This window comes from Pelophylax lessonae (assembly GCF_965119305.1).
Source record: "Pelophylax lessonae genome assembly, chromosome: 7".
Lineage (NCBI taxonomy): Eukaryota > Metazoa > Chordata > Amphibia > Anura > Ranidae > Pelophylax > Pelophylax lessonae.
Genome location: NC_138774.1, coordinates 195,910,565 through 195,938,103, shown reverse-complemented (window position 1 = coordinate 195,938,103; position 27,539 = coordinate 195,910,565). Strand labels below are relative to the sequence as shown.

Sequence of the window (27,539 nt, the reverse complement as noted above, 5' to 3'; positions counted from 1 at the left end):
TGTGACCCTATATGCATGTGGGCTGCACAGATCAGAAAAAGGAGGAAATGAAGCACTTAGAAGGTTACTTAAATTGAGCATGCTCTGTAGAGGACACTAGCTGGTCTACACAATCTCAGGCTAAAGTGGGAACACACAGAAGATGGGAAGGACATCTGAAGGCAGGATCAACCAGGTATATTTCTCTTTACACAAAACAAATACATTTGTGGCTTTGTAAGAATGCACACTCTGTTATATAGTATGTAATGAGTGTTTTTCTTAGTCTGGGTTTAATAACACTTTAATTGTCCTGGTGACACCCATCAAGATGGGAAATCAATATTTTAGAGTTGTACTGGAACAGGAAATTCATGGGAAAGCTTCCAGTGGGGGCACCAAAAAGTTTTTTTTCCTCATATTAAAGTTAATTATTTTCACTTCTTCTTGTGACTCTAGGAAGTATGGCGAAGTCACTAAGTGGGACAGCAAAAAAATAAATAAAATAGAAAAAAACCAGACAGGGGTTTAAACCATTCCCTACTCTATGCAAAACAAATCAAAAAGTTTATACTTTTAGACTTTATTTTCACAATACAATGTCTTTCATACAGCTTTTAAATCGAAAGGACAAAACCACTTTTGAGAAGCTGGACTACCTTCTTTCTAAAGAGGACAATTACAAGCGCACACGAGAGTACATCCGAAATGTAAAGATGGTTCCAATGATTCCATATTTGGGTAAGTGTCTGTGTGTGCTGACTCATGCTCAGTGCTGCACCTACAGCTTTATTTTCTAACTTCTTACCTAGAAAACGAAATACGTTATTTCCTTTTCATCAGTTCACTACTACTACATGCATTGGAAAACTGAATGCCTGGGAGAAAAATTATTTACCCATGCAGTGGGTCCTACTCACTCTGCAAGGAGTAATTACTCATTTTGACTAGGAGATGATGAATAAGGCGACATACTTACCTTCTTCCTTCCTCCTGTAGGCTTCCTCTTCTTTGTGTGATTGCTTCCCCAAAAAAAACCTCTTCTCTTCCCTGCCCAACTACTCACAGCTGTCTAACTTTGATAAGTTACTGTGTACTCTGCCTCTCACTCTGGCCTCATGCACACTGGACGTTTTTAAAGCTGCTGTTTTTGGCGTCAGATGTTTTTTTCAATAGCAAGTAACCTCCTCGGCATGTTATCCTATGTGTCCATGCACACATAGGCAGTTATCAGCGTTTTCTGGCTGGAGGAAAAACACAGAACTAGTGGGCTTTAAGAGGCGTTTTTCAGCTGTAAAAATGCTCTAACTCTGATAAAAGCTTAAAAACTACGAAAAAACGCGGCCATTGGGTGTTTATCAACGTTTTTTGAGCCATAATCTTTTGTGGGAGTATAGTTTTGCTTAAAAAAAAAAAAAAAAAAAAAAGAAAGAAAAAAGCTAAAAAACGCTACAGCTAAGAAAAGCTGAAAAATGTTACTGGAAAAAAGCTGAAAATTCCTTCTACAGCTACAGCTGTGCATGAGGCCTAACAACTAAGCTAAAATAATGAAATGGAAACAAACATTAGAGTTGCGGTACACACTTACAATGTGTTCCCACATCAACCAAAATTATAAACTATAAACAGAGTTGGGCTACTCCAAATGTGTAAGAACATACAATAAACAAAGCATATAAACATCAATATTAAAACTAACATCAACAGTGATACAAATAATTTCCATACACACAGATAAATATATATACCGTAGTTCATATACATATATATATATATATATATATATATATATATATATATATATATATATATACCCGAGTCTCAGTCTCAATCAAAAATTTGTTTCAATAAGTCCTGTGTTATTCCATCAAAAAGTGTTAGGAATGTGCACTCACCTGACTGATAGACGTTATGTTATTTCATGCAATGCAGTGATTGCCAAGGGGACTTACTACAGCCCAGTATTTCAGACATCGGAGGAGTAGGCTGGCTGCTTGGGGAGCGAGGACTAAAGCTGGTCATAGATCAAATCTCCGCTGGTCCCTGCTGGTTGTAGTATCTATTGACCTAAAGCAGCGCTCCACCCAAAAGGGGAAGCAACGCTTCCTTCCCCCCTCCGCTTCCACATTTGGAACCATTCGGGGGGAAGGTCTTCTGGGAGACGTCGCTGCGGCGAGATCCCTCTGAAGTTTGGCCCCCTCCTCCCGCTGCTGGGAAATTCACAAAGTGCAGCATGCTTCGCGCATGCACAGTAGGGAACCGGCTGTGATGCCACAAGGCTTCACTGCCGGTTTCCCTTAAAACCAATGGCGGCAGCAGCACCTGAGAGCCAATTGGAAAATTGGCTGGGGCGCTGACATTGCGGGATCCCTGGACAGGTAAGTGTCCTAATGTTAAAAGTCAGCAGCTACAGTATATGTAGCTGCTGACTTTAAATTATTTGGTGGGGGGGCGAAACTCCTCTTTAAGTACAGCCAGCTTGTCGGATTGTTTGCATGCAATCACTGCCAGTGACTAGCCGCCAGCATTGAATATTGTGATCTGCCTGCAGGGAAGGCTTCCCTCCGGCAGAACACAATAGCGCTGCGGGAGGGATTCCCCTATTAACACTGATTGTATTGATGGGAGAATCAAGCAATTTTCTTTCCTTCCACCTGTGGTGGAAGGAAAGAAAATTGCATAATCTTTGGGCTGTTTTAGGTAGGTCTATCAATATATTTATTATCTCCTAGGCAAAATGAGCAATTAACCCTTGCAGTTGGGAGGGAGTTAAGATGTAAAGAATAAAGCTTTACCTTTTGTGGTCTGTTTCGGTGCAGTAACTACCAAAATAAATTAGGCTGCACACTGCCCTTAGTTTTCAATGCAAGTCAGCAAATGGATTCTTTTTTAAAGTGAGCTTGGCACACTGTAAAGGTCATATTAAAGCATCTTTTTCAGACAGAACCTCCAAGTCCTTGATTTCTCTTAAGATATTGCTGTTGAGCTATACAACCTTGTCTAGAATCCACTACAGCCTGTGAATGAAATAAATGTGTATCAAGACTTATGAAGTCATCCCTGTGCAATCCTCTCCTATAATCATGCTCACAGTGTCATATCGACAGCACCATGTAAAGCAATATAATCAGATTGGCTCAGTGTTCTGCCCCTTCATCTTTCAGTTAATTTGATTACTAGAATCTAATATCATAGTAGATGAAGGTGGTTATGCAGCTGTATCATTTAATTATCTATTTTATTGAATACATAACTGTATTGTATGGTGTTCTGGCTGCAGTTCTAATGAAAGCTTGTGCAAGGTTCACTTTTATACTAAAAAGGCTTAGATATTTTCATTATAGAGTTCTTCTTTGAACTTGTATTACTTTCCTAATTGGTCTAATAATTGTCCATTGAGAGACACAAGAAGTTTCTAAATATTTGGGTTATACTGCTGCTTAGAGGAGAAATGAATACTAGCAACAACAACAAAAAACTAGCCAGCATAAAAAAACATCATCCACGAGCATCATGCCCCACTTTTTTGGCTACTTTGGTACAAAACTGGGGCATGTTGGTTGTGGGCAGGGTTATCCTGGGCTGAATAATAATTGTTTTGTTGCCAGTGTCCATTTCTTCTGTTGACGGCAGTATGACCCAATGGTTTAGCACTTCATGTGGCTCCCAAGGGACTCCAAATGTTAGTATAATATTCTATTATCTGTGTTCATACTGTCATTTGCAACTCTACTTTATCTTTTGAAATAACCTGCTCTCCTGTAATTATGTTTTTTTTACATTAGTCCATCAGCAAGGATATGACATGAAAAAAAAAATGCCTTCATTTTTTCTGCACATATTGTGTGAAATATGAGTGCATAAATATGACTCTTTTTGTGCTGAATGTGGTTGCTTGGTAGAGCACACTTACACTGTACTGCTTGCAGCCATAGAGAACCATTGAACAAAATGGTTTGGGTGGCTACGTTATGCATATTGCTAGGCCACAAGTTGCCCTTTACCACTTAGTTAAAAGAGAGTCATATCAATTCAGAATGAATGATTACTGCAACAATACAAATGTTGAGTACCACTTATAAGAGCATATGGATCAGCCAATAAAAATGTAAAAGTGGTTATATTTAAAGGGAATAAAATCAGCTTGTCCTGTGCATGTGTGGCAATATTACAGCTTCAGATCAGGTTATACATTACTGAACCATAGTGTGTATCCGTATTGTGGAATTTCCCAGCTTTAAGGTGAATGTGGTTTTATGACATGGTATTTTAGTACAAGGTTTTGTTCTGGTCTGGAAAGAATGCATGCGTTTCACAGTTGGGCCTTTAAGTGTGCAGTTTTGTGTCCCTGATTTTCCAGTGCAAACTCAGCCATGTGTGTAAGCATTCTTTGCTGGTGAGTTTGATGTACTGGCTATCTTTATGTGCACAAAAGCAATGTTAACATGCTAATAAGCATAAATCACAACTCAGTTTACACAACAGATTTTAGTGAAGTTCACAAACAGATGTGGATGAGTTAATAGGAACTGAATGTGAAAAGGTTGTAACAAATGAAAAACATCAATTACAAAGTGCGCTAAAAAGTTATGGAACACAAATATTCACAAAAATGGTGATTGCTGATGTTCAGCTAAACACAAAGTCTATATTCCAAATGGTGAGACTGTGCAAAGGTCTTGAAAATCCAAAGAATATAGTGAGGTTGGGGAGTGATGAAGGATAAGGGTAACCTCTTCCCAAACGGTGATCCAGACAGTGCTGAAATGTACACGTGATGCACCCAGTGTTAAGAAGGGACTCTTACCAGATGATGGAGAGATGCAAACATATAGTGTATAACCCTGGAGTCCGTTAAGGTCAGCTTGTAGAAGAGAATTCACAAGAGGAATAAAGCGACCATCTCTTATTTCCGATATGAGACTAGCATGCAAGAAACGGAAACAGACAATTAATCCTCCAATACGCTCATCGAGTGTACAAGACTTTAGTCCAGGTTGTTAAGGAATCAACAATGGTAAAAATGAACATGGTTGCATGTGCATCAATATTTACAGCATCGGCATCCCCGATGCTGTAAATATTGATGCACATGCAACCATGTTCATTTTTACCATTGTTGATTCCTTAACAACCTGGACTAAAGTCTTGTACACTCGATGAGCGTATTGGAGGATTAATTGTCTGTTTCCGTTTCTTGCATGCTAGTCTCATATCGGAAATAAGAGATGGTCGCTTTATTCCTCTTGTGAATTCTCTTCTACAAGCTGACCTTAACGGACTCCAGGGTTATACACTATATGTTTGCATCTCTCCATCATCTGGTAAGAGTCCCTTCTTAACACTGGGTGCATCACGTGTACATTTGAGCACTGTCTGGATCACCGTTTGGGAAGAGGTTACCCTTATCCTTCATCACTCCCCAACCTCACTATATTCTTTGGATTTTCAAGACCTTTGCACAGTCTCACCATTTGGAATATAGACTTTGTGTTTAGCTGAACATCAGCAATCACCATTTTTGTGAATATTTGTGTTCCATAACTTTTTAGCGCACTTTGTAATTGATGTTTTTCATTTGTTACAACCTTTTCACATATTTATATTATTTCAGTGCTGCTTTTTCCCACTTTCTTTCTCATTTAAGGTTCGCGCACCTATTTTTCTTTTCACAATAGGAACTGAATGTTTGTCGGATATGGGGGATATTAAGGCCTCCTGGACACAGAGCTTAAAAAATTCAGCTTATGCAGACATTCAAAGTCTCTTTTTTCAGCCTTTAAAAGCACCCCCATGTTATTCTATGTGGCTATGCACACATTAGCGTTAACAGGAGTATTTGAAGTGGAGCATTTCCAGGTAGAATAAAACACCAAAGGCTTGTTCTGAGACTAGCTCTTGAGTGCGACATGCGTTATCGTGCTTAATGTACGCGTATGCGCGTAAATTTATTCCAGTGGTCAGAATAAATGAATTTCTCTTTCGTTCAATGGCAGACACAGCACTCCATAAATCATAACTAGTGGGTTATGTTGCCTCCTCTAGGAGTAGGACTAGGCAGAACAAAAAACACCTGGCTACACCCATGGGCTGTCCCCAGCTGGTATTTAACTCCCCTCTCTGCTCTAGGTGTAATCAGTTTTAATCTGTCTAGTCAGGAGTAAGGACCTAGGCTCCTGGCTGGGATCTCTGGTCCTAGCAACTTTCGCCTTCCTTACATTTTTGTTGTTGTTTTTTCTCGAGAGAGATCTACAATCAACTGCCGGGCTGGGCGATGGGCTGGATAATCTAGATTTAGTGGTCCCCCAGCCCAGCCAGCGAGCGTGTGCAGACCGCAGGTAGGCGCTAGGTCGGCCGCAACAGAGCCTCACGTACAGAGGCGGGCCTGCGAATTAAACGTTTTGCAGGGTCGCATATGACCAGGCTTGGCCTGAGTCACAGCAGCCCCTTGGCCGACCGCTCCCCTACTTTGGTGGTGAGGAGTTCTGTCTAGAGCATTACCCTCACCATGGAAGGGTACTTACAGTTCCCCCTCTCCCCTTTTTCTTTGGGGGGGGATGCGGGTAACCTCCAGGGACAGTTGGACCTGCCTTCAGGTTCCCTCCTCTCATCCTTAAATCTCTCACTGAGCTGGGCTTTCCCCACTCCTTTTCCCCCTTGTGCGGACCTGGAGTCTGGTGGGGGTCCCAGGGCAGAGAATGCAGCAGAGACCCCTGGGGTCTCCCCCGCTGTCCCCACTCTGTAAGGGTCCTGGGATAGTGTGTGTCCCTCCCTGGTAGTCTGGAGGAGTCCCAGTGTAGGAGACCCCTAGGTGCATGCCCTGCTGTTTGCAGTGTGGGTATAGTGCAGGGGGGTCCCAGTGCAGAGTGCACATCAGAGTCTCCCCTAAACACATGTCCTACCTTCGGGGGGGGGGGGTCCCATTGCAGAGGGGGCAGCGTTACAAAGGGTGCAGGAAATATCCTGGCAGCATGCTTCAGTGTAGCTGATGGGGGCCCTTTCCCTTAGTCTAGCTGGTCTCCAGTTGGCGTCCATGTTTGTGTAGCCATATGATGTCACGGGGGCCATTTTCCTTTAGTCTAGCCGGTCTCCTGTTGACAGCCATGTTTGTGTAGCAGGTGATGTCACAGGGATGCTGGAGGACTGAGGTCTCATGGAGAGGCCGCAGCGCCTCCTCTTCATCCTTAGTTTCCTCTTCCTGTGCCCGGGACAGGTAAACAGGGATAGCGGCCATGATGATGGTGGGTTCAAATTCTCGGTGCTCCTCCGGTCGTTAGGGTCAGTCTTCGGGGGTCCCTGTTATCGCTCACTCTTCTGATAGGTACCCTTAACCTTGGAGGAATGCTTTAGTGGTGCCAAAAAGATTGTTTTTGTAGTGCAAGGTCTTCCTTTCCTCATAGAACCTCAGGGTCACCTCTCCCCCTCTGACCCCCTCATGGAGTTGGCAGGTTCCTTGGAACCCCTGCTTCCCATGGTTGCACTGGCAGCGGTCCTGCAGTCCTTAGTGTCCAGAGTGGAAGTGGCGTGTGGGCAAAGGCTCAGGAGGAAGCGCCCCCGCCTTCCCCTGCTCAGTCTGTCTCATCTGATTCTGAGCCTGATGCTGCCGTGGACGCGGCCCTTCCAGGGGTGTTTATATCACACCCCCAGATCCATCCAATAGTGAGGTTGATTCCTCCATAGTCGCAGCAACAAATAAAAAGTCACTGGTAGATGCACTTATTTCTGCAGTGCGTGAGACTAAAAATGGAGGATGCGGCTGGTGTAGCCACGGACATGGCTGTGTCGTTTGGTTCGCACAAGTCGCATCATACTCCAAAGGTTTTTCCTTATGTTTCTTATTTTGACAGGTTGTCCTGTAAGGAATGGGAACAACCAAAATTACCGTTTGTGGTCCCCAAACTTTTTGCTGTACATTATTTTGGGGAGTCACTCTTAAAGAAGTGGACTAGTCCACCAGTGGTGGACCCTCCTGTTTCCAGGAATAAAGCAACCGTGATCCCAGTAGAGGAATCCCCATCCTTTTAAGGACCCGGCTGACAAGCGGAGGCTGTGGCACGCAGCATGTTTACTATGGCTGGTTCTGCATTGCGGCCAGTCTTTGCCTCGGTTCTGGTGTCTCAGAAACTAACTGACTGGGCCAAGCTTTTGCGCCAGGGCCTGGGGGGTCCCCGCTGCTTATGTTGATTTTAGAGGACCCTCCACCGCATGTCCCATGAGACAAAACAGCTTGGACTGATTTGTAAGCATTAATTATGATCGACATGGTCCTAATAGGCTTTGACACTTGTTATTTTCATTGTTATTTTTACATATACTCTTTTTGTAGATTGTCGATTGTGCCAGCTCCTGAAGAAGTGTACAAAACATTAAATGCGTAGAGCATATGTGCATATATGGTTATAGTCTCTATGTATTATGTATTTTTGACATTATATTTTATTTTTTGTTCTTGCATTGTCATCCATTTTTGCATATTTTTCAACATGCTTTGGTCAATTTTGACCACATTTAATGCATACACTGTCTCTATTATAATTTTTACCATCTTTTGCATGCAAATAAACTGGCCCACATTCTTGATTTTTTCATATGTGTATTGGTTCATTTTGCATATATTTTTACTCCAATGCTATATGGTCATGTTTGATGCACACACCTCACTCAAAGTCCCAAACTTTCCTTTTTTTCTCTTCAATTTAGGGATGGAGATACAAATATGCCTTGGAATCTCATTTAAAGTCCCACTTCCCCCTCGTTTTTAACTTATGTTGATTTAGCAGACCAGTTGGCCCATGGGCTGCAGTTTATTTGTGATGCAACTTTGAATTCAACTCCTGTGCTGTCCAAACTTTCTGTTTCAGCTCTGGTGATTAGACGCGTGCGGTGGCTTAAGAATTGGTCTGCGGACCAAGCCTCTAAGAAAACCCTCATTGATCTGCCCTTTCAAGGCGATCGCCTGTTTGGGGCTACCCTGGATGACATAATTATTGGTATCGGGTGGAGGGGGGGAGAGTACCTTCCTTCCACAATACAGGAAAGGGAAGGATCCTCTTCGCATACGGGGGCCCTCCTTTTCGGCCCATAGAAAATTATTTTGTGCTTCTTGAATGGAGAAAAAGGGAAATTGACCTTTTAAATCTTCCCCGGGAGGTTCCAAGCAACCTTGATCTGGTAAACCTAGAGCTAGCTTCTCCGGACCCGCAGACAAGACCCCTTCAGCATGAAGGTATGCCCTCACCTATTATTGGGATGGGGGGACATCTTCGCTGGTTTCTGCCCCCGTGGACTTCCTTGGTGAGCATCAAGGAGATCTGCGAAAGGTTTCTTTTGGGGGTACCCAGAAAGGGGGACAAAGCTTGTCCTTTTCAGGTTTTTTAGGTCCTGAATCTCCTTGTGCGGATTTAATTCCTGCAAAGGTTCAGGTGATGTCTGAACTACTTAAGGTCCTTCCTATCCCTGTCCAGGGAATTGATTTACCTAGGTCTGATTTTAATTCTGACCAGGGTGGTCCTTCCTCTGGACAAATTTCAGGAACCCTAGGTCCTGATTCCCTGGCTGCTGTTACACAGTCATCTCTCCCAATTTGCATACAGGTTTTGAGTCTGGTGGTATCCACCTTCAAGACAGTTCTGTTTGCACGGTCCTACATGCAGCTCCTTTAGCAGGCTTGGCCCCACAGGAGGATACCAAAGTTTGTGACATGATCACGGGCTCCTCTGACAGACGCCGCAGGCATCCAAGGGCCATGATAGGCCAGCATCATCCTCGGCTCCGGCTTCTTCCGCAGTTTTTGTGAGGAATCAAGAGCAGCCATTCTGCTTTACAGTCGCTGGTTTTAGTGGCTTAGCAATTGAAAGCCAGGTACTGAGGGATAGAGGTTTGTCTGGATTAGTGATCCCTACTATGGTGAGGGCGAGAATGTCATCTTCCAGCAAGATATACCATTGTACATTGAAAGTGTACATTTCTTGATGTGAGCCGATTGGCGCTCATCCTCGGTCCTTTTCTGTGGCTCGTATCTTAACTTTTCTTCAATGGGACATTGATCAGAAGTTGGCCCTGAGTACAATTAAGGGCTAGGTGTCTGCCTTGTTAATCTTCTTCAAGTTCTTCGTCCCTGTCCATCATTCCTGCCTAATGTTGTTTCTGACTTCCATTTGAATGAGAACGTTGTGTTGCCTTCCTTGTGTCCCAAGCCGGCTCATCCCAAGGAATTTGCTTTGCACACTTTGGATGTGGTTCATGCGATTTGGGTGTATCTGGCAGCAACTGGGTCTTTTCGGGGGTCAGAATCGCTTTTTGTGGTTATGGACGGACACAGAAAATGGCTGGCTTCTTCGGTTACCATCTCCAGATGAATCAGATGGACGGTGACTCAGGCCTATTCCATTAAAGGCCAGGTTCCACCTTTCCCTGTCATGGTGCATTCTACTCGGGCGCAGAGTGCTTCTTGGGCCTTCTGTCATCAGGCTTCAATATTGGAAGTTTGAAAGGCGGCCACTTGGTCGTCCGTGCATACCTTCACAAAATTCTATAAGGTACAGTGCTTTGCGAAAGTATTCGGCCCCTTTGAACTTTTCAACCTTTTTGCCACATTTCAGGCTTCAAACATAAAGATATAAAACTGTCATTTTTTGTGAAGAATCAACAAGTGGGACACAATCATGAATTGGAACTAAATTTATTGGATATTTCAAACTTTTTTAACAAATGAAAAACTGAAAAATTGGGCATGCAAAATTATTTAGCCCCCTTAAGTTAATACTTTGTAGTGCCACCTTTTGCTGCGATTACAGCTGTAAGTCGCTTGGGGTATGTCTCTATCAGTTTTGCACATCGAGAGACTGAAATTTTTGCCCATTCCTCCTTGCAAAACAGCTCGAGCTCAGTGAGGTTGGATGGAGAGCATTTGTGAACAGCAGTTTTCAGTTCTTTCCACAGATTCTCGATTGGATTCAGGTCTGGACTTTGACTTGGCCATTCTAACACCTGGATATGTTTATTTGTGAACCATTCCATTGTAGATTTTGCTTTATGTTTTGGATCATTGTCTTGTTGGAAGACCAATCTCCATCCCAGTCTCAGGTGTTTTGCAGACTCCATAAGGTTTTCTTCCAGAATGGTCCTGTATTTGGCTCCATCCATCTTCCCATCAATTTTAACCATCTTCCCTGTCCCTGCTGAAGAAAAGCAGGCCCCCCAAACCATGATGCTGCCACCACCATGTTTGACAGTGGGGATGGTGTGTTCAGGGTGATGAGCTGTGTTGCATTTACGCCAAACATAAAGTTTTGCATTGTTGCCAAAAAGTTTGATTTTGGTTTCATCTGACCAGAGCACCTTCTTCCACATGTTTGGTGTGTCTCCCAGGTGGCTTGTGGCGAACTTTAAACAACACTTTTTATGGATATCTTTAAGAAATGGCTTTCTTCTTGCCACACTTCCATAAAGGCCAGATTTGTGCAGTATATGACTGATTGTTGTCCTATGGACAGAGTCTCCCACCTCAGCTGTAGATCTCTGCAGTTCATCCAGAGTGATCATAGGCCTCTTGGCTGCATCTCTGATCAGTCTTCTCCTTGTATGAGCTGAAAGTTTAGAGGGACAGCCAGGTCTTCGTAGATTTGCAGTGGTCTTATACTCCTTCCATTTCAATATTATCGCTTGCACAGTGCTCCTTGGGATGTTTAAAGCTTGGGAAATCTTTTTGTATCCAAATCCAGCTTTAAACTTCTCCACAACAGTATCTCGGACCTGCCTGGTGTGTTCCTTGTTCTTCATGATGCTCTCTGCGCTTTAAACGGACCTCTGAGACAATCACAGTGCAGGTGCATTTATACGGAGACTTGATTACACACAGGTGGATTCTATTTATCATCATTAGTCATTTAGGTCAACATTGGATCATTCAGAGATCCTCACTGAATTTCTGGAGAGAATTTGCTGCACTGAAAATAAAGGGGCTGAATAATTTTGCACGCCCAATTTTTCAGTTTTTTATTTGTTAACAAAGTTTGAAATATCCAATACATTTTGTTCCACTTCATGATTGTGTCCCACTTGATGTTGATTCTTCACAAAAAATTACAGTTTTATGTTTGAAGCCTGAAATGTGGCAAAAGGTCGCAAAGTTCAAAGGGGCCGAATACTTTCGCAAGGCACTGTATATATTTTGGCATCTGCGAATGCTTCTTGTGGTTGAAAAGTTTTGCAGGCTGCTGTTTAAGAGGGGGCTGTTCCCTCCTTGAGGGGCGTTATTTCTTTAAACCTTTATTTTCTCTGAGTTCATCGATGGACACAGCACCCACCCCTCTATGGAGTTCTGATACTTATAATACTGCTTGCTACTAAACTGATTACCAAGAGGGGTGCGTAGCCAGGTGTTTATTGTTCTGCCTAGTTCTCCTGGAGGAGGCAATATAACCCACTAGTTATGATTTTTGGAGCGCTGTGTCCGTCAAACTCAGAGAAATGGATTTTACGGTAAGTACAAAAATCTCATTATTCTGGTCAGTAGAATGCATTTACACTCAAACACTATACGGGCATACATATTGTAAAGCTTAGAGATGATTTATTTTTCTGCCAAATTCTGGCAGAAAGAATGCTGCTTATTTCCATAAGCTGGTGTGCATGAGGCTTTATAAAGCAGATGTCAATAATTTCTAGTTAATATTTTGATGGCCTTTTGACATGGTTCCCTGGCCATACACTGATCAAAATTCCCCACTGGACTGGCTTAAAGTATAACTGAAGGCAAAACCTTTTTTTTTTTTTCTCTCTAAGGGTCCTTTCCCACGATGGGCCGTCCAAGGAGGTCCATTCTCTGCTGAGCAGGGGATCGATCCGCCAAACCCCGCTGAGCAGGGAGGTGACAGCTCCATCTCCGCATTGTGTGCGGAGACAGAGCTGTCAAATCCCCGCTGTCCTCTATGGGGGAATCCGATGAGAACGGACCGCCTGTCCGTTCTCATACGATCTAATCCACTGGACAGATGGAAAATAAGGTTTCCATCCGTCCGGATTTCATGGATAGGATCGGAAGCAGATAGCAGCGGGTGTCAGCGGAGATGTCTCCGCTGACATCCGCCGCCCCGTAGGGATGCATGGAGCATCCGATCAGGTCCGCCTGAAATACTGACAGGCGGATCTGATCGGATCGTTTGTGTGAAAGGACCCTAAGTGTTGGATAGAGTGGAGAGGGATTAGAATACCTGTCACCCTCTCTGTTTGTCCTATTTACCATTGTCATTGAAAGTGAAAGTAAAAGAAAATCCCAAACTTTGGGTTATCCTCAGAAAAGTAATAGAGGGGAAATCTTCTAATGGGGACACTAGTTCTGATGACCTGGGTGTTCCCAAGAAATATGCTTGATTTGCACTCTCACTTCCTGTTTGGCTTTGGGACTGGAATAGTAGGGAAATCTTTGCGATGGTACACAGATGGTGAAAAAAAAAATCTGACAATGGTTATAACCCTCCCTTTTGCCTATAGTTCTACTTTAATTTTGACCGGTGTGTGGGCTTCCCAACTCAACAGAAGTTGATTATTTATTTGGCTTCCAAGGGGACAGGTTGGAAAATGTTCTGTCGGCCAGCAGCTGCAGCCAATTATCTGATGACACTGATCAGGTTACTTTGAGAGCGAACAGTGCGGTTGGGGGAACCCGTTAGTTTGCTTTTTTTCATTCAGCCCATTGGTTGAAAAAAAAAAACAACAAACAATGTTTGGCCAGCCTATTGCTGACAATACACAGTTCGAATCTTGGCCGGCTGAGATTCGAACCGCGTTTGGGGCAGGCTGAATGTACAAAGTTGATCGACCAATGTGGGAGCAGCAGGTCTGCCAGATGTACTTGCAATTATCGCTAGCGATGCTGTAGCCGCTAGCAATAATCATTGTCTTCTCCTGGTGGGAACAGCTCTCCAACCTCCCCAAAGTCTCGGCAAAAAGTCAGCACTGTCTGTGTTGATGGGGGGGGGGGGGGGGAATCATGAAAATTTCCCTAGGAAAGAAATTCTCACTGTCTATGGCCTGTCTAAGACTAGAAGACTTAACCTTACTGATTTAGTAATGCTCTTTTGTTCCCTGTTAAAGTAATGCTGGCTTTACGAGTGTAAAATTACCTACAGATGAGAAAGTATAAACATCTCTCATCTCACCATTTGATAGTGCTATAATGGACTGGAATAATTTCAAATTACTTTTTGTTTGAGTACCATGTCAATGTCTTGATTTTTGTAGAACAAATATTTTACTTCTAGATCAACTTTGACAAGTGCCTGCACATATGATTTTTCTCATCTGATAGTGAATTCAACAATTAGAAATGTGTTTGTTCTCATTAGATTCAACAAAATTTATCATCATTCTTGTCCTTTGATATTTTTGTATGCTCGCTCTGGTTGAAACCAATTGTTGAATCATCCCCTATAGCTATTGGATAATCGAGGGATTATACTAAAAACAGCAGTTTTCTAACTAAATTCTACAGCTGTAAAGGCAGCTTAAGACTGGAAGAGATGACCTTCATAACTTCCTATCTTTTGTCAAATTAGTAGACATTTGGTGACTCAGCTGTATTTCTAATCTGTAATAATATGAGGTAGCCAACCTGGCTGTGCTGTTTAGAAGGGGAGTGAAAACCACCAACTACCTGAAGAGAATGGAAAGCATTTTGACTGTTAACAGTTTATATGCATCTATTTTTACTATACATGTAAATGTTTGGTCTGAATTCAGATTGGAAAATTCCAATTAACATTGTAAAATACATTTTTTTTACAAAGATTTTATTGAAAAAATAAATATATATATATAAAATAGTTGTTTTTATTTTTTCAAACGCAATGGTTACATTTTAGAACTGTTTTTGAGGTTTTCCAAGACTGATTGGTAAAGTGCAATGTCAGCAAAATTTTGGTGTTTTCCCTAACATGATCTGGAGCTGTAAATTATACAGTTCTGAAATATCTGTGGCTTTAAGGACCTCACAATTCATGTAATAATTATAACTTCCCTTTCTTAGTTTCCACTTTCGAGGTTTTTATATTTCAGGATGGGAGGTTGCTGTATTCTGCTGAATGCTTGAGAACAACAAAGTGGATTTTGTTCCATGCCTCCCAGTATCCTATGGATTGTTCACCAAAATAGTGTATATTTTATGTGGCCTTAAAGCTTTGAGATTCATACAGATATAGCATCTATCAACTATCTAATACAGCCTTTAATCATTGTGTTCAGAAGAGTTTTTTGGCGACCCAAAACCAGACAGTCCTAGCATTTATAAACTTTGTAGTTGGACCTCTTTGGATGTCAGGAAAGTTCTAACATTTGCACATCCATCTAGAAAAGGCTTCATGGTAGATTAAAGAGACACTGAAGGGATCATGTCTCCATGTTTGCACAGAAGCACCTGGAAATCACCAAGCAAGATGTGATTTAGTTTGTTTACAAAAATGGGGTTTGTGTGCTGGCTTGCTCTACACACTGTCTCTGGAAGCAGCAGAAAAAGCATGATAACCCACACACCCATTTAGTTGGCTCTAAATTCCATCCTGTTGTTCATCTTGCGCACCTGGTTGCTTATCAAAACTCATGATTCCTGATCATTCCTGAATCTGAACTAATGTAAAAAATACTGGCCATTTTTTTTCCAGGCATCGAGAGCCACCCTCTGATGTTTTCAGCAGCACTGAATGAGATGGTGAGAGGATGCAATCTTGCCCAGAGACACTTGAAAAGCCTTTTGAATCTGGCTGCAAAAAATGACATGATATAAGGCAGATTTAACTGATTTTAAAGTGGATCTTTCAATAACTTTACTAGTCTGCATGGTTTTATTGATGACATGTACCAATATACAGCAACATCAGTTAATAACAGCCCTTGATCTGCAGTCAGTGACTTTTACTAGGCTGAGATGATATCACCAGTCTCCTGCAGGCAGGAAAAATAATTTCCTTAGTCTCGTTTTACCTGTAGATCGGAAAGACTGTTCATTGTAACTTTGTAATAAGTCACAAGGTAGGAGCTTTCAGAGGTAACTGATCTATGTCAAACATTTATGAATGCAGCCAAGAACTGCACAGGCACCAGGATTAATCTCTAAGCCTATTAAGGATGTGCGAACAACAATGGTGCTGTCCTAGTCAGAAAAGCAGATGAAGGCATTTATCAGAGGCAGTGCTGTGATCTCTGAGAGGGGTAATACATATCTGGAAGTGCATGCATGCACCTAAAGAGTTAGTTCACCTTTATCAAACAACTGTCTATGACGATAAGGGATGTAAGCAGACAAAAACGAGCTGTGCAGCTTTGACCAATTTAAAAAATGTCCTTGCTTTAGGTGAAGACCATTTATGTACCTCATGAAGCCTGACCAGAAAACTCCTAGGAATTTTCTAGGACTTTGTTAAGCGAGGCCCAGCTATTCTTGTAATACCATTGATGGAATTTCAGTTTCAGTGGCTAGGATATTGGTCTTCCTCCAGAGAGGGGTTGAGCAGTGGTTGGCCTTGGGTACCATTAAGGGTCAGGTGTCAGCCTTGGCTGTGTTTTTTCAACGTCCTTTAGCTACGCATTCTTTGATTAGCACCTTTATCCATGGAGTTCCCCATATGTCTCCTCTGATACGGTCCCCGTTACCTCTGTGGGATCTTAAGTTGGTACTGTCAGTCCTTCAGAAACCTCCCTTTGAAAACATTAGGGAGATTCCTCTGCTTACACTGTCACAGAAGGTAGCCTTTTTGGTGGCTATTACCTCTGCGTGCCGAGTGTCTGAATTGGTGGTGCTGTCCTGCCATTCACCCTATCTGGTGGTCCACAGAGATTAAGTGGTGCCTTTACTTTGTCCTAAACCCAAGCATCCTAAAGAAATTGATTTGCAATCTTTTGGATGTGGTTCAGGCAATTAGGGTTTACCTTTTCGACTACTGAGTCTTTAGGGAATTCAGACTCTTTGTCCTTACGGAAGGACCTCGGAAGGGATTGGCTGCGTCTGCAGCGACCATATCTAGATGGATCAGGCAGACAGTGGTACAGGCTTATTCAGTTAAGGGTCGGGTTCCTCCTTTCCCTGTGAAGGCACATTCTACTAGGGCGCTGATTAGGGCTCAGTAATACAAGTTTTCAAGGCGGCAAGTTGGTCGTCTGTGCACACGTTCACAAAATTTTACAAAGTATATGTGTTGGCTTCCTTTGGCCGCAAGGTTTTGCAGGCTGCTTTTTAAGAGAGAATTTTGTCTCTTTGAGGGTGTATGTTGTTTCTAGATGAGCTCCAGTTGCTCCTGGTTGTGCTCCATGTTACCTGGTTGGCTAAGTTTAGCCTTTGGGAATTACTTTCCTTTCTGCTTTTTTTTCCCACCCATCACGTTAATACTGCTTTGGGACGTCCCAATGGTTAAGAAGAATATGGAGCTGCGCCTGTCAATGAACAAAAACAGAATTTTTGACTTACCATAAAATACATTTCTCTGAAGTTCATTGACAGACGCAGCACCCACCCCTCTATATATGAGTTGGGTTGGGTTTTTTTTCTTCTGACACTGCTTGCAACAAAACTAAATGCCTATAGCAGAGTGAGTGGGTGTATACCCCCAGGGACTGCCCCATACACCAGTCAGAAGTAAAAACTCCCAAAAGACATAAGAGCCAGCATATCGAAACAGATCATGGGTACCATACACAAATTGAAAGGAGAGGAGCCCGGGGCTAAAAATGTTTCCCCCCAAATAAATAGACTTTCAATTTAATGTGAAGGAACTGGAACTCTTCCCAAACAGAAACCCATACCATACCTAAACTTGAAGATTGGGGAAGAAGGGGAGGGAGACTAGGAGATGGGGAAGAAGGAGAGGGAACAATATTTTTTTTAAAGTATTGGAAGTTTACTTTTTGACACTACTTTACTTTAGAAAAGGTGAAAAGTTGTTGCAAGGGACTGTTACACTTTGCACATCACAGTTTGCACTACCTGAATAAAAGTGACATCCTTTTTTACTTTCAGTTTGCAGAATCTCCTCCAGCTCTTTAGCTGTCAAGCTTTCTATTGTTTGTTCTGATTATTTTTCAATTATTCTTAAATGATACCCAGGCTTTGCGGTTTTGAAGGGTGATGTACTGAAAGAAGTATGTTCCTCAAACTTTTCCAAATCTAAAAACCCTCAAAAATTTTACGAGAATCATTATTTGGAGTTTGGCATCTGGTTTTAGACAGATTTGTATTTGAGTGTCATGTCTGTGTGTGTTTTTTATGCCCTCCCCTGAAACAGTGCATTGCACGTTACGTGGACAAATTAATTTCACGTCTTCTGCTTTGGGCCATCTGCCTTTCATATTTTTCTCCCAAAGATTTGTAAAGTTGTCAAATCATAGTGAAGGAAGACAGCAGAGGTTTAGTTTCCACGTCCAACCTTTTTTTTTTTTTTTTTTTTTTTAAATCCGTTATACGCAGTCTTTTGAAAGACTGGACTCTGTCATGCTAATGTGCATTAGCGTCACGTGTTTCAGCTTTGTGAATGCTTTTCAAATTTTCATGAAAGGTCTGTTGTATTGGCTTAGAAATTCTGCGTAGCTTTTCTCCATTACAAGTTTCTGCCCTACCAAATTACAGTCTAAGCCCCGGTTCACACTTATGCGATGCGGGAAGGCTGCGAATTCGCAGCCTGTTCCCGCGTCACAAACGCACCCCCGGCAGTTCACACTGCCATATGCGATACGCTGGGGGTGTCAATGTAATCTTAACGACACCCCCAGTTTGATCGCATATCGCAGTGCGATCTTGCAGTTCGCAGTGCGATCTTGCAGTTCGCACAGGATCGGATCGCACAAGTGTGAACCACTGTGCGATCTGATCCTGATGCGGCTGCAAAAAAGGGTCCTGTGTGTGTTTGCTGCGGGTGCGGTGCGAATTTAGCCATACAAAGTGTATGGCTAAACTCGCACCGCACAGCCGATCGCATGTAATGAAGGAGCAGTGCGCTCCGACATTATATGCGAACGCTGCAGCCGCATAAGTGTGAACCGGCTCTAAAGCAAAAATGGTATCTGTCTTCTGTGAACTTAATAAAAGCCTGTAAATTTGACAGCAAAAGTCCCATAGTTTCTCCATGCTCTGTACAGTATTCAGATGTTAAATTCCAGCAAATGTTTTCTTTTCCGGTCATCAGAGTTTCTTCATTTTAAATAAATGGTTTGCTTCCCTGATTGTGTTAATTATTACGATGTCTTTAGGTGTTTGATTCCCAAATGCCATACACCTCCTACAAGTAACATTGACAAGTGATAAGCGAGTAACAAGTAAAGTCATATTTATTGTATGGCCATAGATAAGGCACACAGTCCAGATGTGTGAACGACACAGTTTAATTTAAAAAGGTAAACATCTAAGGTCTCATCCAACCTCAAACACTACATGGAGGGCCCAGCCCTTGTGATGGAGACAGGAAGGCTCGCTGGGATCAGCTGTTGGTGTCCCGCAGGAAAGGCACACATCGGTGTGGTGTGTAGTAAAGCTGGAGCCCATTAGGAAGATGGCTGCTCACAGGATGAAGACAATGATGCAGCAGGCCAAGGAAAGTGACATGGCCACTCCGGCAACCCGTGTCAGAGGAAGGGACCATGATGTTTCCATCCTGTGAGCGGCCATCTTCTTTGTGGGCTCCAGCTTTACTACACATCGCACTGATGTGTGCCTTTCCTGTGGGACACCAACAGCTGATCCTAGCAAGCCTTCCGGCTGGTATGTGAACCTTGAGCCTCTTTCCCTTACATGTGCTGGGTCCTCCATTTAGTGTTTGAGGTTGGTTGAGACTTGGGCCTTTACCTTTTAAATTAGACTGTGTCATTAACACGTGACGGTTTTTTTTTTTACCTGTACTGAGTGCTTTATCTGTGGGCACACAATAAATGTTACTTTGTGGTTTATATGGAAGCAAGTTGTATTCCTTTATTCACCATCCTCCATTGATCTACTTTGTTCTCTCTTGACTTTACCAGTGCACAGTATATAGCCTTTGCAAATTCCTGATATGTGCCTGCTGTATCAAGTACTTGTATGAGAAAGTATGCTGTTGTCTTTTTTTTTTTTTTTGCTTCTTTTGTGTGAAATCCCTGGTGTTCCTGCCAGTCCCTCTGCTTTCTTGTTAAAAACTGACCACACTAGGCTGGAGAGCTCAACGTGGTCAGCTCTCTAGCTGTGCTGGGAACTCAGGCTGCTCTCCTCCAATAATCAGACCTGTCCTGAGATGCCCCCACTGCACAGCCCTTCGCTGTTGTTTCTCCTCCTCTAGCTCCTATGCAGCTGAGAACAGAGGTAATGTGATCACCGCTGCAGCTGCTGGGAGGTAGAGAAGGAGAAGCTGACAGTGCTGGGGGGGGGGGGCACACAGGGTTATCAGGACTACAGGAATGGGGGGGGGGCAGGTACTGAAACCCATACCCCTGTGGCTCGTCCTGCAGCAGCTGAAAGCCAGCAGGAGGGAGAGGAAGAGAAGCCAAATGTGCTGTAAGGGGAGCCACAGGGATCGGTTTTAGTCCCAGTACAAAAGGACTAGCTGTACTGCCTTAACAGCTGCCATGTCCTACTCATGAAACGTTTAACAGAATTCTCAGTGTTTGTGTCTTAGAAGAAAACACTTCTCTGTATATAGTGTGTAATTATATATGTATTCAGAGCAGTCCCAATTGTGCTTTGTTGCTCCTTTTCAAAATAATTCTGACTCTCATCCCTAATAATTCTCTAATTAAATATCCTCCTTGGAACCTGTTTGTATGGGCTTTACCTGTACTGTCTAACATATAGCCACTGGAGAGACTGTTGAAGATGCATACAAAAAAATATAGCACATCAGTCAAGTAAAGATCGTAAATGGCTTCCTGATAGACTGGACAATAATGACTCAGAGTAGAGTACTCTCTAAAAATACAATTTATTTATCCTGTAAGATTGGATTTGCTTGCAAGTGTTTCCTATTTTTAACATACCATTGATATAATTATTATAAATATTTACACTTTGTATGCCTTACCTTTTTTTATGTTCTTATTTTACCCTCTCCATATTACATCATACAGTCTTTGATTTATGGTGTTGATAAATGCAGATGGTTCTTTTGCCAGGAATGATGGGCACCATAGAACTGTCAAGATGTCACCACCTGACCTTGGTTTTTCTTGGTTGCAGTAACTAGAAAAACACTTACTACTAAAGACATGTTCACAGTTTGGTGTGCGCTCAGCAGAGGAATGATCCCAACCTTTTGGCTGGGTTACAGGAAGTTATTTGAGTTTAAAGCTTGGGCCTCTCTGCATTCATAATGTCTTTCTGTTCGCATATACAAGCTTTTAGATGGTAACCTATTTCTTGCAAAAAAGAGGCAGGGTGTCCAAACCTGTTTTATACCCTTTCTTTTTTATTAAAACTAGATTAGCTGAAGTATTTCATTTTGCCATCCTCTTGTGGGTGTCCCTTCATAAATGTCAGAAGGGCGTATACATCGCTCTGGTGAATGTGACTCAGCAATCCAATGTGGGTGCCTGGCCCCGGCTCGCCACACTAGCAATACAGACAAGAAGAGAAGAATGGCTGTGCACCACAACAGAGCTTGAATGAAGTAAATTCTTATTTATTGACACATATCCAGGCTCAAGCTACAAAAAAAGAAAATGTAGGCGTGTTTCACACGGACACAGCGTGGCAATATTCTTATTTCCTAAACATCTCAGTATTCAGATATATATATATATGGTATTCAGCACAATTGTTATTTTGACATTTTGTGCCAGCTGCTAGGAATATAATTTTGGTTGGTGACTATTCTTTGTTATAAATATATTATGGGATAGGTTTGTTTTGCCACAAGACAAATGTTGGTGCTAAAGTAATATTGGTATTAAGATTATAGTTGTTTTAAGGTTGTGCTATTAAGAGTTTGGATTAAGCTGGTTAAACTGGATTAAGAGTTAGTGTTATGGGTTAGGATGAGGGTCCTGGTTTAGGACAACTCCTGTCAAAGCTTTTTGCTAGTTTTCAATAGAATGGGATGGGATTACAATTTATGTTTTGTTTTTGCTGTCTACTAGAAAGAAGTCCATGTCCTTTGGAGATCTGTGACACCACGACATAGTCAAGAGAGTGGGGGTTTCTGAGTCAGGAAGCACATATGACAATAAAAACTACATAGACTGAACCCACCCAAAAAAAGGTTTTGGTTGCTGTCAGAGAGATGTTGCATCACTTCTTTTTGAGGTTGTTGTAAGAGTTGGACCAACAAAATATTAGACTTTTTTTTTCCGGAGTCTGTTCAAATGTGTGCCCACATATATACAGTATCTGCTTTCAGCCATCAACCCGATTTATTGCGTCTTAAGTTTGAGTGTAAGGGTTTAGGTTGACACTAAACCCAAGTTAAATGTTTTTTTTTTTAAAAAAAAGTACATTTTATTAAATATGTTTATTTGTAGCTATCTATGTCCCTTCTAACTGCAGCATCACAAAGCACATTTATAAAAAATAAAATTTAAAATCTCCACAGCTGCATCTTCCTCAATGAGTGTGGCTACATTCACTCTACATAGCCCCACTGTACGCAGGAACGTAGCCACCCTTCTCTGCTTGCTGCTGCCTAAAAGCCTATGCTGCCTAGACTAAAGCAGTAAGTTCTGATGCACCCAGGCTGGTGTGTAAAAGAGATAAAACTCCTGTGAACCACCCTGAAGTAAACAAAAAGGGAAGCATGCGCCGTTGATTCAGCATTTGCAAAGACATCTGGGATTTGCAGTTTCACAGAGTGGTACACGTAACTGCCGTATGTGTGCACTGCTCACACCTACAGACAGGGAGGAAAGGGAAAGGGACATGCAAAGATGAGATTTATTACATAGAAACATGCAATGTGAGAGTTTTTGCCCCTTTTAAAGACTTGTCCAGTGTATAGTACTGTATGATGGATTGAGACAATAATGTTTAGTAGTCAGGGCCAGATTAACGTAGGGGCTATTGGAGCTGCAGCTCCAGGCCCCTACCTTTATATAGGCCCCGGGTTGGCCATATTCACTGTTACCGCTCTTCTGTCACTTGTAAACACAGAAGTCTGGCTTCTATGCTCGCTTCCCCAGGCAGCTCCCTCAGAACCTCCCCACACAGCACGAAGGCCGGACAAGGAGTGACAGTTGCCGATGCATGGATGTGTTTATGGGCTTCAGAGACAGCATCCCATGTGGAATTAGGCATGCATGGCTGCACCCTTCCTCCTCTGGGTGCATGCCAAGGCACGGCCCTTAAGGCCCTTCAAAATCCTCAGCACCAAGCCCATGATGCTCTTAATCCGGCCCTGTTAGTAGTAGTATAATTTCATTATTGGGACAGACACATTTTAAGGGTGCATATACATTTTTATTCTTTTTGCTGAATTTTTGCAATTTTGGTAGATGTTTCTACATTATAATAAATGTCTAATATATATGATGAACAACAAAAATGTGTATTTTTTTTAATGGGCTAATTTGTGTTGTTAAATTATTCTTTTTGAATTTTTATGGCTATGTTTGAGCTCCTTGACGAGTTCCACATTTATTTAGGACCTGTTTTCTTCATTGTATGCAGAAGGGCAAACCAGACTTACTTATATTGAGAAGCATGTTGCAAGGGGGACCGGATTTTTGACCTTCCAACCTTGGGGCTTTTACCCACTTCCTGCCCAAGGCCGCCATAACGACGTCCTGGACTTTGCTCCAGAAGAAACCAGATCTAGGTGGTTCCATCCTGACTGCTGTCAAGTTTCCAATTTTAGCTTTACTTTAGGTACATTCAGGTAAAATGTTCTGCCCTGAGTGGATGATTGGTTAATTATACTTGTTCTCTTGAATTGCTCTTTACTTTTTTTGACCCCGTTTCAACTCAGTGGACTGAGATTGTCCAGAGACCTGTACTGCGTTCTCCAGAGAAACATTATCTGCGTCCTGCAGTTTTTGATACACTGTTTAGCTTAAGACTTCTGTTAAGAATCCTTCAATGTTGCTATTTTATCCCTAGCTGACCTGCCAAACTCCAACCTACAAGCCCAGTGTTTCCTGAAAAAAAATATAGACAGTTTGCCATTAAATTAAGAAATTTTCCACAAGGATTAGCCCTTCAAAGACGAGCACATTTGCACTAATACAACAAAAAGGGGGTTTTCTATGTTTTGTCTGGGAAGTTGGATCATTTAGTCTGCAGTTGCAATACTCACTGGATTTTCTTGGGAGTGTGATTTTGCTTTTAAACTGCATCTTGATTGATGACTTGCAAATGTGATATTTGAGTCTTTTGTAGATGTTCTTTCTTGAATCTCTTGTGGTGGCGCGAATGCTTAAAGTGTTACAAAACCCACAACAGTGATACAGTTATACTCACTGTGTAAAACAGCGGTTCGATCCTGTCTTCTCTGATCCTCCCCCTTCTTTTAATGTCCCCAATCTATCTGCTGATACCACAGAGCCCTAGGAGGCACTATGCACATTCTCAGTTTGGTGTGTATTGCTAGAGAGTTTTTTTTTTTTTGGAGGGTGCATGTGATCAGCACTGTCCAGACAAGAGGGTCAGGGGTAATGCAGCCACATAGGACAGTCGGAGGAGAAATAAAACTCCTCCTACAAGCTTTAACCAGTGCTAGGCAGGACACTGATAGGTCACAAGGCTGCTTTATACTGCTGATGAGTAAAGGTATTTATCAGTTTATGTTTACTAAAATAATTGCATTTCCATGTTCTGTGTACTGTGGGAGACCAGATATAGTGAATGTAGGGTCCTGGGTTTAATTACTTCACCTGAAAAGCATATAGTTGTCCGGTATTGAAGAATCAAAGGTATGTACAGTATGCGTCTAGAATCAGTCAACTAAATGTAGCAATTCTGATGTTTTTTTCCCCCCAATCAAATACACTTGCACTAAACACTCACTGATTTAAAGTTTCTAGACCGATGAGCCAACAAATGCTCTACCTATCCTACCTACACTATATATTTGTCCAGTAAATGCCCATAATAAATACCAAGAGTGCATAGGACAGTACATAGCAAGTACAGAGTGCAGAGTTCAGTGGGGGGTTACACACAGTGCAGAGTTGCCCTACATGAAGAGTTTGGGGGTGAACTACGCATAAAGTGCAGAATTCAGGAGGGCACTACACACAGAATGCAGACTTCAGCCTTCTTCAACAGCTGCTTACCTTTGCATCCCCCATCCACATCTAACCTTCACCCCTCTTCTTTTCTAGTACCTCCCTGCACACTTTAGGTAGCTTCACCTCTCTCACTTGCAGGGAAATTATCCAATGGAGCTGTCAGCATCCTCACTACACCCCAGGCACCTGTATCTCCCTTGTCCCCAACCTGCACTCAGTAGGAGCCAATTAGGGGATCAGATGTGTGGGAGCCGTTGGAAGACAAGCTGTCACTTGTAAACACAGAAGTCAGACTCTGTGTTTACAAGTTATAGTGGTGAGCAGGGAGAAGAGGGCCTGAGCCAGAGGTGGTGGAACTAAGTTCCACCAAGTTCCAGCTAAAAAAAAAGCCCTGACTATAGCTTTGTCCCAAGTCATTACTTGCACAACAGATTGTAGGTATCAAAAACATTAACTACCTGCCTATTGGGCACTTTTACCCCCTTCCTTCCCAGGCCAATTTTCAGCTTTCAGCTGTCACATTTTCAATGACAATTGTGCAGACATGCAACGCTGTACCTAAATTAAAATTTTATCATTTTTTTTCCACACAAATAGAGCTTTCGTTTGGTGGTATTCAATCGCCGCTTTTTTTTTTTTTTTTTTGCTAAAATAAAAAATTACCAAATATTTAAAAAAAAAAAAAAGTTTCTTCGTTTGTTAGAAAATGTTGTAAATAAGTAATTTTCTGCTGCACTGATGAGCATTGATAGGCGGCATTGCTGGACACTGAGAGGCATCACTTCTGGGAATTGCTGTTGGGCACTGTTTCGGCTGCACTGATTATCTATGAAGGTCTCCCCTTGAGGAAATGCCGCTTATTGGCTGACAGTGTGTGAGGAGAGGAAAGCAGATAACTCGCATTTCCTTGTTTAGATGTGATCAGCTGTGATTGGAAACAGGAAGGAGTTGACCATCTGAGGGTAGATGTGCTAATGAGATCAGCTGGTCAACTCCTTCCTTTGTCATGACCCAAAGTCTGTCCAGCAAGTTAGGCAGAAGTAATGGATCATTGTTTTTAAACAGCCATGAAGACAGTTTATAGAGGTAAGCGTGTGTGGAATAAATGGAAAGCTGTTTTATTTTTGCAAAAGAAGTACATTTATGCTATATTGGTACACAGTGGAGCTACAATTAACAAGAAAAAAAAAAAAAAAAGGGTGAACAAAGGTGAACTTAGCCTTTAAGACTTCTGAGAGACGATCCGCCCCTGCTCTAGCATACAACAAATGACTCATACCTTCAGCTCTTCTGTTTCTCTGAGCCTGTGAAGAGGAGGTGTGGCACTATCCTCCAGTTGGCTCTCAGATTACACTCAGCTGTGTGCTCTAGCTCTGCAGTGTTTGTAACATCAGGTCCATAAGTTATGTGTAATAAAATAGAATGACACAGGGAGAAAGTATTGAACATGCTAACTGAAATGTATTTGATATTTTGTACAAAATACTTTGTTGGAAATAACAGCTTCAAGACGCTTCCTGTATGGGGAAACTAGTCACATGCATTGCTCAGGTGTAATTTTGGCCCATTCTGCCACACAAACAGTCTTCAAATCTTGAAGGTTCCATGGGCCTCTAATATGAACTCTGATCTTTAGTTGTTTCCATGGATTTTCTATTGAATTCAAGTCAGGTGATTGGCTGGGCCATTCTAGCAGATTTATTTTCTTTACCAATTGAGAGTTTCCTTGGCTTTGTTTTTGGGATTATTGTTTTGCTGAAATGTCCACCCTAGTTTTATCTTCATCATCCTGGTAGATGGCAGCAGATTTTTATTAAGAATGTCTTGGAACATTTTTCCATTCATCCTTCCTTCAATGATTTGAAGTTTGCCACTACTGTTTGCTGAAAAACAGCCTCACACCATTATGTTCCCACCTCCAAACTTCACTGTTGGTATGGTGTTGGGGTGATGTGCAGTGCTATATGACCTCCAAACATGGTGTGTATTATGGCATCCAAAGAGTTAAATTTTGGTCTTATCTGACCAGACTATATTCTCCCATTTCAAAATTTGGAGGTTGTCTAAATGTTGTGCAGCAAACTTTAAACTAGCTTCAACATATTTTTTCTTCAGCAATTGAGTCTTGCGTGGTGAGCGTGCCATGACGATCTTTCTGAAGTTTTCCGCAAGTGGTCCTTGGCTTTTGGACCAACTCTTCTGATAATTCTTTTTACTCCTCTGTCAGAAACCTTTTGAGGAGCACTTGGTCATGGCCAGTTTATGTTGAAATTATGTTCTTTCCACTTCCGGGTTATGGCCTAAACAGTGTTCACTGGAACATTCAGAAGTTTAGAAATCCTTCTGTAACCTATGTCATCAGTATGTTTTGCAACTATAAGGTTGCAAAGGTTTTG

General features: G+C 42.1%; 1 protein-coding gene across 5 annotated transcripts in view; it reads left to right on the top strand.

Moving 5' to 3' along the window:
* Positions 1 to 27,539, top strand: part of RALGPS1 (Ral GEF with PH domain and SH3 binding motif 1) — a 1,028,186-nt gene that overhangs the window by 476,515 nt on the left and 524,132 nt on the right. For all 5 annotated transcript variants that reach the window (XM_082262603.1, XM_082262602.1, XM_082262601.1 and 2 more), the window contains exon 9: positions 594 to 720. In XM_082262603.1, the coding sequence (XP_082118729.1) occupies positions 594 to 720 (127 nt within the window). The remainder of the gene's footprint in view (positions 1 to 593; positions 721 to 27,539) is intronic.